The 14945-nt window shown below is 43.2% G+C and overlaps 1 protein-coding gene across 1 annotated transcript; it reads left to right on the forward strand.

Moving 5' to 3' along the window:
* The first annotated feature begins 3498 nt into the window (after nucleotides 1-3498).
* On the forward strand, nucleotides 3499-12771 carry abce1 (ATP-binding cassette, sub-family E (OABP), member 1). Its single transcript, XM_038981682.1, has 19 exons — nucleotides 3499-3649; nucleotides 4470-4623; nucleotides 4845-4930; nucleotides 5054-5151; nucleotides 5274-5391; nucleotides 5644-5781; nucleotides 5917-5986; nucleotides 7554-7650; nucleotides 7740-7829; nucleotides 8130-8251; nucleotides 8806-8879; nucleotides 9158-9305; nucleotides 9387-9446; nucleotides 9814-9872; nucleotides 10492-10602; nucleotides 10871-11013; nucleotides 11242-11364; nucleotides 11866-11977; nucleotides 12093-12771. Exons 2-19 carry the CDS (start codon nucleotides 4521-4523, stop codon nucleotides 12138-12140), a joined length of 1800 nt encoding a protein of 599 aa, XP_038837610.1. The 5' UTR covers nucleotides 3499-3649; nucleotides 4470-4520; the 3' UTR covers nucleotides 12141-12771.
* The last annotated feature ends 2174 nt before the right edge of the window (nucleotides 12772-14945 follow it).

Consider the following 14945-nt stretch of genomic DNA (forward strand, 5'->3'; position numbering starts at 1 on the left):
TGAATTATCTAAGTGAGTCTCAGATATGGCTAATATAATAATGTTATCTGATGTTAGCAAGTTATTGATTTCATTAACCTTATTTCTAAGGCTACATATATTAATATGGGCTATTTTCAGCCCTTTCCTGTGTAGCTTATTAGAGATAAACATAATATGGAAAAGAGCAAACAAAGCAAAAGGAAAGAATATACATTCAGCAGTCCATTAATCAATTGGTGTGTGTGTGTGTGTGTGTGTGTGTGTGTGTGTGTGTGTGTGTGTGTGTGTGTGTGTGTGTGTGTGTCTGTGTGTGTGTGTGTGTGTGTGTGTGTGTGTGTGTGTGTGTGTGTGTGTGTGTGTGTGTGTGTGTGTGTGTGTGTGTGTGTGTGTGCACGTGCGTGCGTGTGTGTGTGCTGTGGGGTTGAAACTACGAACCCATAGGCTTGGCTCTCTCATCCCTTCCAGACTTCTGGGAGGGAGGGTGGACAATGAGCCTGTCATGGCAGATGTAAGCGATGTGCCCACGCGCTCTGGCAGCTTTCATGGCTGGGAAAAGTTATTTCCTCTTCTGGCGCAGAGCTTCAGGATAGTCCTTGTTGAGGAAGATGTATGTTCCTCTCAAATTCTTGCCACTTTCCAGAACAGCTACCTTGTCCTTGAACCTCAGGAACTTGACTACTATCGGCCTGGGCCTGTCACCTGGGCTGGTCGTGGGTTTTCCAGTCCTGTGGGCGCACTCCACTTCAATCTTCCTGTGGTCCATCTTCAATTTCTCAGAGATCATTTCCCTCACTTTGTCCTCAGACTCCGTCCAGGTCTCATGTGGAGATTCTGCAATTGCGTCCACAACCATGTTATTCCGCATTGATTGTCCCTCGAGATTTATCCGTCAATGTTTTCATGGATTCAAGGATTCACATACAGAACTGATGTCCTCTCTCAATGACTTACAGATTGCTGTCATCTTGCCGTTCTCCTGTTTCAACTCATCGAGCTGACCCTGGGAGAACTGCAAGCTGTTCTTCAGGTCCTGGACCTCTCTGGTCAGGTCGTCCAGTCTTTTATTAGTTGAATAAGGCTGGTGCGGTCTTCCCAATGCATCACCGGTGGCACACTGCCTGCCCTCCAGGACCCGGTGTCACAGGAAGGCCAAGAAGATCATCAATGACCTCAGTCACCCGAGCCACTGACTGTTAACCCCGCTATCATCCAGAAGGCAAGGTTAGTACAGATGCATCAAAACTGGGACGAAGAGACTGAAAAACATATTTTATCTCAAGGCCATTAGACTGTTAAATAGCCATCACTAGCCGGCCTCCCCCCAGTACCCTTGCCTGAACTTAGTCACTGTCACTAGCCGGCTACCACCCAGTAACTCAATCCTGCACCTTAGAGGCTGCTGCTCTATGTACATAGACATGGAACACTGGTCACTTTAATAATGTTTACATACTGTTTTACCCATTTCATATGTATATACTGTATTCTAGTCAAGGCCATCCTATTTAACTATTGCTTTACATATAGTATTCTTCAGATTTACTAAATATTCTATCCACATACTGTCCAAAATGTCTATACATCCCATGTACACTTTATATACAAAAGTATGTGGACACCCCTTCAAATTAGTGGATTCGGCTATTTCAGCCAAACCTGTTGCTGACAGGTGCATAAAATCAAGCACACAGCCATGCAATCTCCATAGACACAAATTGGCAGTAAAATGGCCTTACTGAAGAGCTCAGTGACTTTTACCATCATAGGATGCCACCTTTTCAACAAGTCAGTTAGTCAAATTTCTGCCCTGCTTTAGCTGCCCTGGTCAACTCTAAGTGCTGTTATTGTGAAGTGGAAACGTCTAGGAGTGGTAGCCCACACAAGCTCACAAAACGGGACCGCCAAGTGCTGAAGTGCGTAGCGCGTAAAAATGATCTGTCCTCTGTTGCAACACTCACTACTGAGTCCCAAACTGCCTCTGGAAGCAACATCAGCACAATAACTGTTCATCTGGAGCTTCATGAAATGGATTTCCATGGCCGAGCAGCCGCACACAAGCCTAAGATCACCATGCCCAATGCCAAGCTGGAGTGGTGTAAAGTTCGCCGCCATTGGACTCTGGAGAAGTGGAAATACATTCGCTAGAGTTAGAAAAATATACGCTTCAACATCTGGCAGTCCGACGGACAAATCTGTATTTGGCGGATGCCAGGAGAACGCTACCTGCCCCAATGCATCGTGCCAACTGTAAAGTTTAGTGGAGGAGGAATAATGTTCTGGGGCTGTTTTTCATGTTTTGGGCTAGGCCCCTTAGATCCAGTGAAGGGAAATCTTAATGCTACAGCATACAATGACATTCTAGACCATGCTGTGCTTCCAACTTTGTGGCAACAGTTTGAAGAAGGCCCTTTCCTGTTTCAGCATGACAATGCCCCTGTGCACGAAGCAAGGTTCATATAGAAATGGTTTGTCAACATCTAGCAGCAGGTAGCCTAGTGGTTAGAGCATTGGGCCAGTAACCGAAAGGTTGCTGAATTGAATCCCCGAGCTGACAAGTTAAAAACTCTGTTGTTCTGCCCCTGTTCCCCGGGTGCTGAAGACATGGATGTCGATTAAGGCAGCCCTCCGCACCTCTCTGATTCAGAGGGGTTGGGTTAAATGCAGAAGACACATTTCAGTTGAAGGCATTCAGTTGTACAACTGACTTGGTATCCGCGTTCCTTCCCAGAAGAGTGAAGGCTGTTATAGCAGCAAAGGGGGACCATCTCAATCCATGATTTTGGAATGAGATGTTCGACTAGCAGGTGTCCACATACTTTTGGTCATATATTCCGGACTCTGACAATGCTCACCCGAATATTTCTTAATTCCATTCATTTAGTTTTAGATTTGTATTGTTGTGTATTTTTAGATATTCTGCACTGTTGGAGCTAAGAACACAAACGTTTCGCTACACTCGCAATAACATCTGCTAAATATATGTATGTGACCAATTAAATTAAATTTGGTCTGATTTGAGTAGGCCTATGATGGTTTAAGGATACTCACTTTGTCTCATTCTGCATTTTGATACAGTATGTGCCACGACATTGAAGACACCAGTTGCACTGCAGCCAGAGATGCCTTCAAAATAAATGTTCCTATATGATAAATACATTGTGATTCATATTTCTAAACATCTTAGCATCAATGGGCCTAAGTAGTTAAAATAACTTGTTTTCGATAAGTAACATATTTCCCTTTTATTCATTTGATGGCATGGTGAACCCATTGACACACTTTTTTTTATTAAGGCCATGCAGGAAATTAAGCCATTGTATCTTACAAAGGTAAAATTATACATCAGCTTGAGTTTACATTGAAGGCCTCACAAATTAAATTAAACATTTCTGATCATACACTTCAATTTCTTTTTAGGAATGTCTAACAGATGTTCTGCTTTGCCATCACCTCAAATAACATACTCCCACTTTTTATTCTCGTAGGATACCTACGTCACAGCGACGCATGGCAGGACGTCGCTAAACTTTACGCATGGGAGCGCCATTTTTCTCCCGGCGTTCTGTCCCCGTTGAGAACACGTTGTTTGAAACACCGTAGTAAAACGACACTTTAAAACCAAAAGTATCATACCTGGAGGACAGAAACACCCGAAGAGTGTTTCTGGGTGAGTTCGATTGATAAATAAATGATAGTAATAACAAACTTGTCAAATAACATTTTAATGGGCTGCTTGTCCAGCTGGCTAGCTAACAGCTAGCACCAACGTCAGCACTGTTCGTTAGCCAATTAGCTAGCTAACGGTAGCTTGCTAGCTAGTGTATCATAGCCGCCTCTGTTAATTTCACATGACAGCTGTTAAATTACCACGTGTTTAATTATAGGTCACTGATACTAGTAAGCTGGCTAACTAGTTTATATAGCCAACAGTGTCGCCTTCCAGCTGATTTGGATGAAGTGACCGTTAGGGTAACGTAGCTAGCTAGGGTAAACTACGTGTTAGTTGGCAAACTTGCTAATGTAGCTATCTAAACTGTCAGTGGCATCAACACTGCCCAGCTAGTCTCCGTCTCTTTGCTGATAGCTATCATTGTTACATATTTCAGTGTTACTCGTTATCGAGTTGTACCTACTAAGTTATAACGTTATCCATTTTGCTTTCTTGACTCGAAGTGGGAGATGGATACGAGATAGAAATAGCTAGATACATTCTTCTCTCTAGCCTCCCCTAGATTTGGGGCACACACTTAATGTGTTGTGAATGTATTGTAATGTTTTTAAAATTGTATTACTGCTTTAATTTTGCTGGACCCCAGGAAGAGTAGCTACTGCCTTGGCAGCAGCTAATGGAAATCCATAATAAATAGTAATTTACAGGCCATTTCTGTATTCATTCATCCAAACTGTTATCAATCTGACTCACTCTCTCTGCAGACGCTACAGGCCTAACCCTTGTCTGATCTAAACTCTCATATCTCTGTATGCAGTACTCTGGGGAGGGATTCTGCTCCGCCAAGAATTGACAAGAGGCAGGCAGAATGTCGGAGAAAAACACCAGAATCGCCATTGTGAACCATGACAAATGCAAGCCAAAGAAATGCCGGCAAGAGTGCAAGAAGAGTTGCCCTGTGGTTCGGATGGGTACGACTTGTGTTGCATCCTTTCCTACTGTGCTGAACCTCGAACTTGATAATCTAGGCCTATTATAAAATTCTCTGACACATACACTATAACTAATTCCTCCAGGTCTTGAGGCAGTAGCCTAAACGATAATGCCTCAAGTTATGTACAGTTGAAATGGTCCATGTTGACTTTTTCAAGACTCAATTGTCATTCATCTTTGTAATATTTTTGTCTTGCAGGCAAACTGTGCATAGAAGTCACAGCTCAGAGCAAAATTGTGTGGATTTCCGAATCGCTCTGTATCGGTTGTGGCATCTGTATCAAGGTAAAATCGTAACAAAATGACTGACCCTCTGTTGATAGATGTGGACGAGTATTTTTTTCTTTATGCATTTTCCTTCAGTCCTGATTACATGGCACTTAGCACTGACTTTTTTTTGTATTCCAGAAATGTCCATTTGGGGCCTTGTCTATTGTCAACTTGCCAAGCAACCTCGAGAAAGAGACAACTCACAGATACTGTGCCAACTCCTTCAAGTTGCATAGGTGGGTTACTTTTCAAGGTAAAGAGAGCTGTGTTTGTCTCATAGACCTGTAGGCCTAATCTCAATGAATGTTTGTTTCTCTCTTGAATCCATGGACTGTACTTGTGCAATATTCCATTTCAGATTACCCATTCCCAGACCTGGAGAGGTTCTGGGACTTGTGGGCACCAACGGAATCGGGAAATCCACGGCGCTGAAAATTCTGGCTGGAAAACAGAAGCCTAACTTGGGGAAGTATGATGTAAGTGTGTAACTATTAGTTTTATGACACAGCCTTGTAGAGAATGTAGCCAGATGTCTAATACATTATTATCTGGCTTTACAATGTTTAAAGGGTCACTTAAGTCCCTCTGCATAATTATAATGTCAGCAGAATGACCTTACAATGTCAGCTAAATGACAGAAATGCAACTAGTTACTAAAACACTGTGCTGTGTTACCATCACTCTATCCCTAGTTTCAAAAGCTCCATTTTCTCCCGTTCCTCCACCAGGCTCCACCAGACTGGCAGGAGATCCTGACCTACTTCCGTGGCTCTGAGCTCCAGAACTACTTTACCAAGATCTTGGAGGATGACCTGAAAGCCATCGTCAAGCCCCAGTACGTCGACCAGATCCCCAAGACTGTCAAGGTCAGTCAAGCCTGTGGGTTTGGGTTCAGACCTGTAGAAATTAATGCGGGGATAGAATTGGTGTGTTCCAGATACACAGATCTGTACAGAATTGTTGTCTGACGGGCTAACAGTAGTGCTGTGTTTTGCCACTAGGGGACTGTGGGCTCCATTCTGAGCAGGAAAGACGACTCCAAGACTGAGACCATCGTCTGTAAGCAGCTTGGTACGTTTAGATTGGTTTCTCACCTTGTCTTTTCTCTTCTTGTGTATATGTAATCCTAACTCTTTCCATTTATGTTAAAAAAAATGTTCCTTTTGACTAGAGGTCGGCCGATTTTATTTTTTAAATAAATATACATTTATATAAATATATTTGTAATAATGACAATTACAACAATACTGAATGAACACTATTTTAACTTAATATAATACATAAATAAAATCAATTTAGTCTCAAATAAATAATGAAACCTGTTCAATTTGGTTTAAATAATGCAAAAACAAAGTGTTGGAGAAGAAAGTAAAAGTGCAATATGTGCCATGTAAAAAAGCTAACATTTAAGTTCCTTTTAACATGAGTCTATATTCCCAGGTAAGAAGTTTTAGGTTGTAGTTATTATAGGACTATTTCTTTCTATACCATTTGTATTTCATATACCTTTGACTATTGGATGTTCTAATAGGTACTTTAGTATTGCCAGCCTAATCTCGGGAGTTGATAGGCTTGAAGTCATAAACAGCGCAATGCTTGAAGCACAGCGAAGAGCTGCTGGCAAATGCAGGAAGGTGCTGTTTGAATGAATGCTTACGAGCCTGCTGCTGCCTACCACCGCTCAGTCAGACTGCTCTATCAAATCATTGACTTTAATATAACACACAGAAATACGAGCCTTAGGTCATTAATATGGTCAAATCCGGAAACTATCATTTCAAAAACAAAACGTTTATTCTTTCAGTGAAATACGGAACCGTTCAGTATTTTATCTAACGGGTGGCATCCCTAAGTCTAAATATTGCTGTTACATTGCACAACCTTCAATGTTATGTCATAATTATGTACAATTCTGGCAAAATTAATTACGGCCTTTGTTAGGAAGGAATGGTCTTCACACAGTTCGCAACGAGCCAGGCAGCCCAAACTGCTGCATATACCCTGACTCTGCTTGCACAGAACACAAGAGAAGTGACACAATTTCCCTAGTTAAAATAAATTCATGTTAGCAGGCAATGTTAACTAAATATGCAGGTTTAAAAATATATACTTGTGTATTGATTTTAAGAAAGGCGTTGGTGTTTATGGTTAGGTACACATTGGTGCAACGACAGTGCTTTTTTTCGCGAATGCGCTTGTTAAATTACCCGTTTGGCGAAGTAGGCTGTAATTTATCATTGAATCAACAGGCACTGCATCGATTATATGCAACGCGGGACAAGCTAGATAAACTAGTAATATCATCAACCATGTGTAGTTAAATAGTGATTATGTTAAGATTGATTGTTTTTTTTATAAGCTACGTTTAATGCTAGCTAGCACCTTACCTTGGCTCCTTGCTGCACTCGTGTAACAGGTAGTCGGCCTGCCACGCAGTCTCCTTGTGGAGTGCAATGTAATTGGCCATAATCGTTGTCCAAAAATGCCGATTACCGATTGTTATGAACTTGAAATCGGCCCTAATTAATCGGCCATTCCGATTAATCGGTCGACCTCTACTTTTGACCCACTTCTACAGTCAAGTTGTCAGTAAAATATACAATTTGGTCAGCAGATTATTTAATCTCTCCTGTCTCAGATCTGACTCATCTCAGGGAGAGGAATGTGGAGGACCTATCAGGAGGAGAGCTGCAGCGCTTTGCCATCGCTGTGGTCTGCATCCAGAGAGCAGACATGTAAGTCAACAGCACCAGCTTCAGCAGAAGCCGTCCAAGACTGAATATGTTGTGGTTCTTAACGTGGCTCTCTTTGTGGTTCCTTCCAGCTTCATGTTTGACGAGCCGTCCAGTTACCTGGATGTGAAGCAGCGTCTAAGAGCTGCCGTCACCATCCGCTCCCTCATCTCCCCAGACAGGTCTGTTACATTACATGATGCTCTCACTAGAGGGCTGGGTCCTGTTCAAAAGGGCATACTGTAGCAAAGCGTTTTGCAATGGAAAAAGAAAAAACATAGTTTCTCATTGGACAAATTCAGGTAGTACTGCCCTGGCAGTTTTTTTCTGCTTTATTCCTCGTAAACACCAACCTGGTAGTTCCTCCCTATTTCACTTGGTTTACTTTTGGTTTTATGCCTACTTGAACATTATCCACTATTCTTCCATCAGCTTTTTCTTGTCTTGTAGTCTCTTGACTCTTATTTTGTCCACTCTCCCAGATACATCATAGTGGTGGAACACGACCTGAGTGTGCTGGACTACCTGTCTGACTTCATCTGCTGTCTGTACGGAGTGCCCAGCGCCTATGGAGTGGTCACTATGCCCTTTGGAGTTAGAGAAGGTAGGACCCTAAACACTTCATACTACACCATAAACACCACGCTGTTTGTACGGAGTGTCCAGCGCTTACGGAGCGGTCACTATGCCCTTTGGAGTCAGGGAAGGCGAAACTACCTCTACCACCCTCTTACCTCATTCACAATGACGCCCTGGCTATTGGTATGTGTACTTTATTATTTGCGTTGATATCAATGGATAAAGTATATCCTCAGTACATGGCAGGCTACACTCTAGTCTGTGAAGACAAATGAAGATCTGTCTCAACTTGATCTCTGCTACAGTAAACCCCCAGTCTGACCCCACTAGGGACTAACTCTAATGGGTCTGCTGCAGAGCCAACTGGTACAGATATTTCAAAGCCTTAAGGCCCTAGCCTAGCGCAGCACCCCATAGACCACCCCTCTGTCACTTACCCTCGAAATGGTAACACAGCTTTTCACAATCTGTCAGTGGAGCATATCACCACAACCGATGGATATTTTCCCAATGCACACCTGTCCTGTTCACTTGACCACTTCACCTCTAACCCCAGGCCTCCTCCGCTCCTTTCTCCAGGCATCAACATCTTCCTGGACGGCTATGTGCCCACGGAGAATCTGCGTTTCAGGGAGATATCGCTGGTGTTCAAGGTAATGTGATACAATTAAGCAATAAGGCCCGAGGATATGTGGCATATGGCCAATATACCACGGCGAAGGGCTGTTCTTAGGCACGACGCAACGCAGTGCACAAACCCCAGGGGTGCCTTATTGCTATTATAAACTGGTTACCAACGTAGTTAGAATAATAGAAAGTATATATTTTTGTCTGACCCGTGGTATGTGGTCTTTCAGCCAATCAGTATTCAGGGCTCGACCCGTCTAGTTCATAATGTCTAAACTAAAATAGTGTGATAATACAACACTAGGTGGCGGAGACGGCCAACGAGGAGGAGATCAAGAGGATGTGCCACTACCAGTACCCCCACATGAAGAAGAACATGGGAGACTTTGCCCTGGAGATCCTGGAAGGAGAGTTCACTGACTCTGAGATCATGGTCATGCTGGGAGAGAACGGTGAGGAGGCGGGAGAGGGGGAGGAGTGTCTTTATCAACCAAGTTCCATATAATGAGTCTTATTTCTAAATCATCTTTCAGGGACGGGCAAAACTACGTTCATCAGAATGCTGGCTGGCCGTCTGAAACCAGATGAAGGGGGTAAATAACGTTTGACAACTTTTAGTTCCTCTTCACATCGTCTAATTGCTGGAACCATGTACTCTAATATACACTGAGTGTACAAAACATTTGGAACACCTGCTCTTTTTGATGTCACTTGTTAAATCCACTTCAATCAGTGTAGATGAAGGGGAGGAGACCGGTTAATTAAGGACTTTTAAGCCTTGAGACAATTGATACATGGATTGTGTATGTGTGCCATTCAGAGGGTGAATGGGCAAGACAAAATATTTAAGTGAGACTGTTTTGATGGCTAAAGGGGGTGGTGCAACACAATATTAGGTAGGTGTTCTTATTGTTTTGTACACTGTCCATTTTTCCTAAACATTTTCCATTACGTCCAAAGGGGAAGTGCCTATCTTGAACGTCAGCTACAAACCCCAAAAGATCAGCCCCAAATTCAAAGTAGGTACCAACCAGTCACTGCGTTGACAACTACACATCTCTAACACAGACACCTGCCCCTCAGCTCCTGACTAACTCCCTCATGTCCTCTGTCTCTGTAGGGTAGCGTGCCCCTCAGCTACTGACTAACTCCCTCATGTCCTCTGTCTCTGTAGGGTAGCGTGCCACTCATGTCCTCTGTAGGGTAGCGTGCCCCTCAGCTACTGACTAACTCCCTCATGTCCTCTGTCTCTGTAGGGTAGCGTGCCACTCATGTCCTCTGTAGGGTAGCGTGCCCCTCAGCTACTGACTAACTCCCTCATGTCCTCTGTCTCTGTAGGGTAGCGTGCCACTCATGTCCTCTGTAGGGTAGCGTGCCCCTCAGCTACTGACTAACTCCCTCATGTCCTCTGTCTCTGTAGGGTAGCGTGCCACTGACTAACTTTTTCATGTCCTCTGTCTCTGTAGGGTAGCGTGCTCCTGACTAACTCCCTCATGTCCTCTGTCGGGTAGCGTGCCCCTCATGTCCTCTGTAGGGTAGCGTGCCCCTCAGCTCATGACTAACTCCCTCATGTCCTCTGTCTCTGTAGGGTAGTGTGCCCCTCAGCCCGACTAACTTCCTCATGTCCTCTGTCTGTAGGGTAGTGTGCGGGCTCTGCTCCATGAGAAGATCCGAGATGCCTACACTCACCCCCAGTTTGTGACTGATGTCATGAAGCCTATGCAGATTGAGAGCATCATCGACCAGGACGTAAGTTGTACTTTCTGGGTTGTGTTCAGTTCGCATTGAATGTTTTGAAACGGGGCAGTACTACTACCTGAACTTGTCCATTTAAGAACAGAATAATACATTTCTGATGCAAAACACTTTGCAATACACTGCCCCAATGGACCATACACACTGGACCAGAAAATTAAAACAAGCAATTCTTATTGGACATGTCTAGTCCAGGTACTCCCTGTTTCGGTCCGTTTTCCTCCGTTTGGTGTCTAATAAACACCCCCCTGCTTGTCTCTAGGTCCAGAACCTGTCTGGAGGAGAGTTGCAGAGGGTGGCCATGGCCCTGTGTCTGGGGAAACCAGCTGATGTCTACCTGATAGACGAGCCCTCCGCCTACCTGGACTCTGAGCAGCGTCTCGTGTGCGCCAAGGTCATCAAAAGGTAACCACACACACTCTGATCCTAGATCTGTGGTTAGGGTGGGGTGAACTTCTACCTCCAGCAAAGAGATCCACCTTGTGCTGTACATTGCTCACAGCAGTCCCATTTACAAACCCTGTTCTGTTAATCTGTTGTTTGACAGGAAATACAGAAACCCTACAACCTCACAAACCTTAATGGCCTTAAATGGATGCCATTGATTTTGATACATTCATTATTTGTTTGTAGATTCATCCTCCACGCCAAGAAGACTGCGTTTGTGGTGGAGCACGACTTCATCATGGCCACCTACCTGGCTGACCGCGTCATCGTGTTCGACGGTATTCCCTCGCGAAGCACCGCTGCCAACACGTACGTTAACCCTCCCCATCCATTTGGCATGATGGTCTCATCCACTGATTTACCCAGCAGCATGACGTCTGCTGTTCTTATCTGTGGTGGCTTTTAATATCTGCTGCTGTTATCTGTGGTGGCTTTTAATATCTGCTGTTCTTATCTGTGGTGGCTTTAAATATCTGCTGTTCTTATCTGTGGTGGCTTTAAATATCTGCTGTTATCTGTGGGGGCTTTTAATATCTGCTGTTATCTGTGGTGGCTTTAAATATCTGCTGATCTTCAAGCTATTGTTTTCTTCCTCTAACTTGATGGAACTCTTAGCTCCTTCAAACTGCTTATTGGGTGATTTTGTAAGCAAACTGTCAAATCTTGACTGAAATTCATGTTCCAGTCTGACAAAGTGGTATTTTCATGACAAGACGGACTGAAATCATGCTAAGATATGGGTTGTTAGGAACCCATGTTTAGCTCTTAAGCAACTGTGTAACACGGGCCTGTCAACTTTTGACCTCTCAGGCCACAGACCTTACTCGCGGGGATGAACAAGTTCCTATCACAGCTGGAGATCACGTTCAGGAGAGACCCCAACAACTTCCGACCAAGGATCAACAAGATGAATTCCATAAAGGTACAGGGAAATACTGAGTGTTTAAAACCTACATTTTATATAATTTGCCCTCTAACCTGTTGTATATCTAGGATTGTGGCTCCTCTGTAACCCAATCTATATGTTGTATATCTAGGATTGTGAACAGAAGAAGAGTGGGAACTACTTCTTCCTGGATGACTAAAGGACCAAACCCTCCCTCCATCAGAGAGACCTCCATATCCATCCTCCTCAAGCCCTGACACCTGTATGGCTGTTCCAATACCCACACTAGCATTCCATGCTACATTGCTCCGTTCTAAGTGATGTTAGCGTGGGTATTTGGAACGTAGCCCTACCCTACTGGCCCCCCCTTGGGCCGATGGCTTAGAGACCCAACCTGGGTGGACCACCAGAGTCATACGTACGCGCACACACACAGGGCGAGTTTGTTTTGCATTGCCTGGTGCCCTGGGGTTTACATATTAAACAATTGGTCCTAAAGTGAAATCTTCAACCACCCGTGTGCACAGGGCTATGCAAAACGAACTTGCCCACACACACCTACCTTTGTGAGCCAAAGGAGTGTTTTATCAAAGAGTCATCCAATTCATGTAATTTTAAAATAGTATATTATGAATAAACACCATTTCCAGAGTATGGTGTTTTTTGAAAGTGAAATTGTGTGTTTTGTCCACAATAGGGCAGCAGACTACTGCGGTTTGTTGGTTCTCCATCAGAAAATGGACATCTGAAGTAATACATAATCTATTTACTGGAATTAAAGGCAATGTACCTTCATTCTGCGGTTCAACAATTAAAAGGGTCTCTATACAGTTCTTGTCAATGTGTTATAGTTAATGACAATTGTTATTCCACAATTTAATATGTCCTCCAGACCAAGAATCAAGTTTATAGCATTTATCAAAGCAATTCTTACGTTGCCATACAGCTTTAAAGGAAAAATCTACCCAAAACCACAATTCCTTTCATTTACAGTATTTTGTCGTTACAGGGTTGGTAGCAACATGTGGAAATCTGTTGCAGCTCAAGTCAACTACAAAACATGCAATGCTCTATGGGCTGGCTGGCGAGCTAGGTAGCAAGCTAGTAAACGTAGCTACATACAATAATACCAAAGTTAATGTTAGCATGTGGAAAAATGCCAAGATGGCTTCGCTGTGAGAGGGAGTGTTTACGCGCTCTTCAAAGCAATATTGAGGGTTAGGTGGTTAACAGTCAAATATTGGCTATTAATATTGAAAGAAACTATAACTTTTTTTATGGACATGGGATAAGTTTAGAGTTAGTTTTTGTCAAGTTGAATGGGAAGAACACAGAAGTAGACGAAATATCCAAGTCTCGCAGAAGACGGCTGACACGCTAGCTAGCCACAACGAGAACCAGAGCAGCATGGATACACAAGAAGCAGCGAACTCAAGCAAGAGAAAACAAAACTGACCAGGATGAAATCCTTGCAACCTCTTTACCTCAGACCCCAAATAAAAATCCACCGGTGAAAAAAGTAAAAGAAAACATTTCCATGTCGGAACTTTTCTCTGCAATCCAGTCCCTGTCTACTAAACAAGACGCCACGCTCTCCAAAGTGTCCCTCATAGAGCGGGCTACAGAAGAAACATCAAAGATCGATCATTTGTCAGAAACTGTCAATCAACTACACAAAATTGTGAGCGAGAACAAGGATAAGATAACGTTCCTAGAGAATGAGCTGAAGAAAATGCAATCCAAAAATAATGAGCTGTGTGAGAATGTAGCTGAACTTCAAACGTACTCTCGCAGGTGGAATCTGAAAAGCCAAAGGGAGAGGATATTAGAGAAGTAGTCATTAATATCCTGGTCAAAGTGGCACCATGCATCAAAGACAGGCTAAGAGACGTGATTGATGTGGTACATCGACTTGGGAAACGAAGATCTGATGGACCCCCTCGCAATATCATCTTGCGCTTAACTATGCGCCATTACAGGGACATCATATGGAAAATGGCCAAGGGGAACACGTTTCCGGACGAGAAGAAACTCCGCATCAAAGAAGCTCTGATACCGCAGGATCAGGCTGCCAGAGAGAAACTGGCCGCTTATACAGAAGGCGCGACAAGAGGGAAAGAAGGCGGGGTTCAAGGGCCCACACGCGTTTATCGAAGGAAGAATGATTACTGGGTAACTCTGTTGACATTAACCAAATTGGAACTGTGAGTACTTACCATGAGTACAGTTAATGTACTGCCAATTATACATGTACCGTTCGAACTACAACTGATGAACACTTGCCAAGAAAAGGAAGTAAATAGATTTGTTATTCTGTTAACCACCGCTACCTCAGCTGAGCGTAGTTTTCCGTCAGGGTAATCCTCTCAAGGTTCACTATTTGTTTTATTGTTCACGTTAATACTTGTTATCTAATTTGTGTTCTTTCTTTTTTAATGCAGGAGTTCGTTTTCAATTCACTCAATATCGTTAGTCTGAATGCTAGGGGTTTGAGAAATCCTACAAAAAGGAAAGCTTTATTTGTATACTGTAAACGCAGTAACGCAGATTTTGTCCTTCTTCAGGAAACTCATTCGGGTGAAAGTGATTTGAAATTTTGGAAAGCCCAATGGGGAGATATGGCCTATTTCAGTCATGGATCAAATCATTCTGCTGGTGTTTTGACACTTATTCACAAGTTTAAAGGTGACATTCTAGAATCCACATCTTCACAAGACGGCAGATGGGTCATAGTAACTGTTAAACTTGACAATGCTATTTTCATCATCTGTGATGTATACGGACATAACTCACATGCTCCTAGTAAGACCCTTTTTACCCAATTTACCAGGAAAGTACAGGATTTAAGCAACAAATACTCAGAGGCTTTTCTAATTATTTCAGGAGATTTTAATGTAACACCTGATGCATCTGCTGATCGTTTAACTCTTAGAACGAGTCAAAACCCTCAAAATAGTAACATTATTATTACATTATGCTATTTCAATCCGGATGCTAAGGGCTA

The sequence above is a fragment of the Salvelinus namaycush genome, chromosome 42 (genome assembly GCF_016432855.1).
Source record: "Salvelinus namaycush isolate Seneca chromosome 42, SaNama_1.0, whole genome shotgun sequence".
NCBI lineage: Eukaryota > Metazoa > Chordata > Actinopteri > Salmoniformes > Salmonidae > Salvelinus > Salvelinus namaycush.

Bases quoted from the DNA above. Each gene is read 5' to 3' on its own strand.
- abce1 (XM_038981682.1), top strand. From the start codon at position 4,521: ATGTCGGAGAAAAACACCAGAATCGCCATTGTGAACCATGACAAATGC. The intron at 5,152-5,273 runs GTGGGTTACTTT...ATTCCATTTCAG, and splicing joins AACTCCTTCAAGTTGCATAG to ATTACCCATTCCCAGACCTG. The intron at 9,873-10,491 runs GTAGGTACCAAC...CTCTGTCTGTAG, and splicing joins AGATCAGCCCCAAATTCAAA to GGTAGTGTGCGGGCTCTGCT.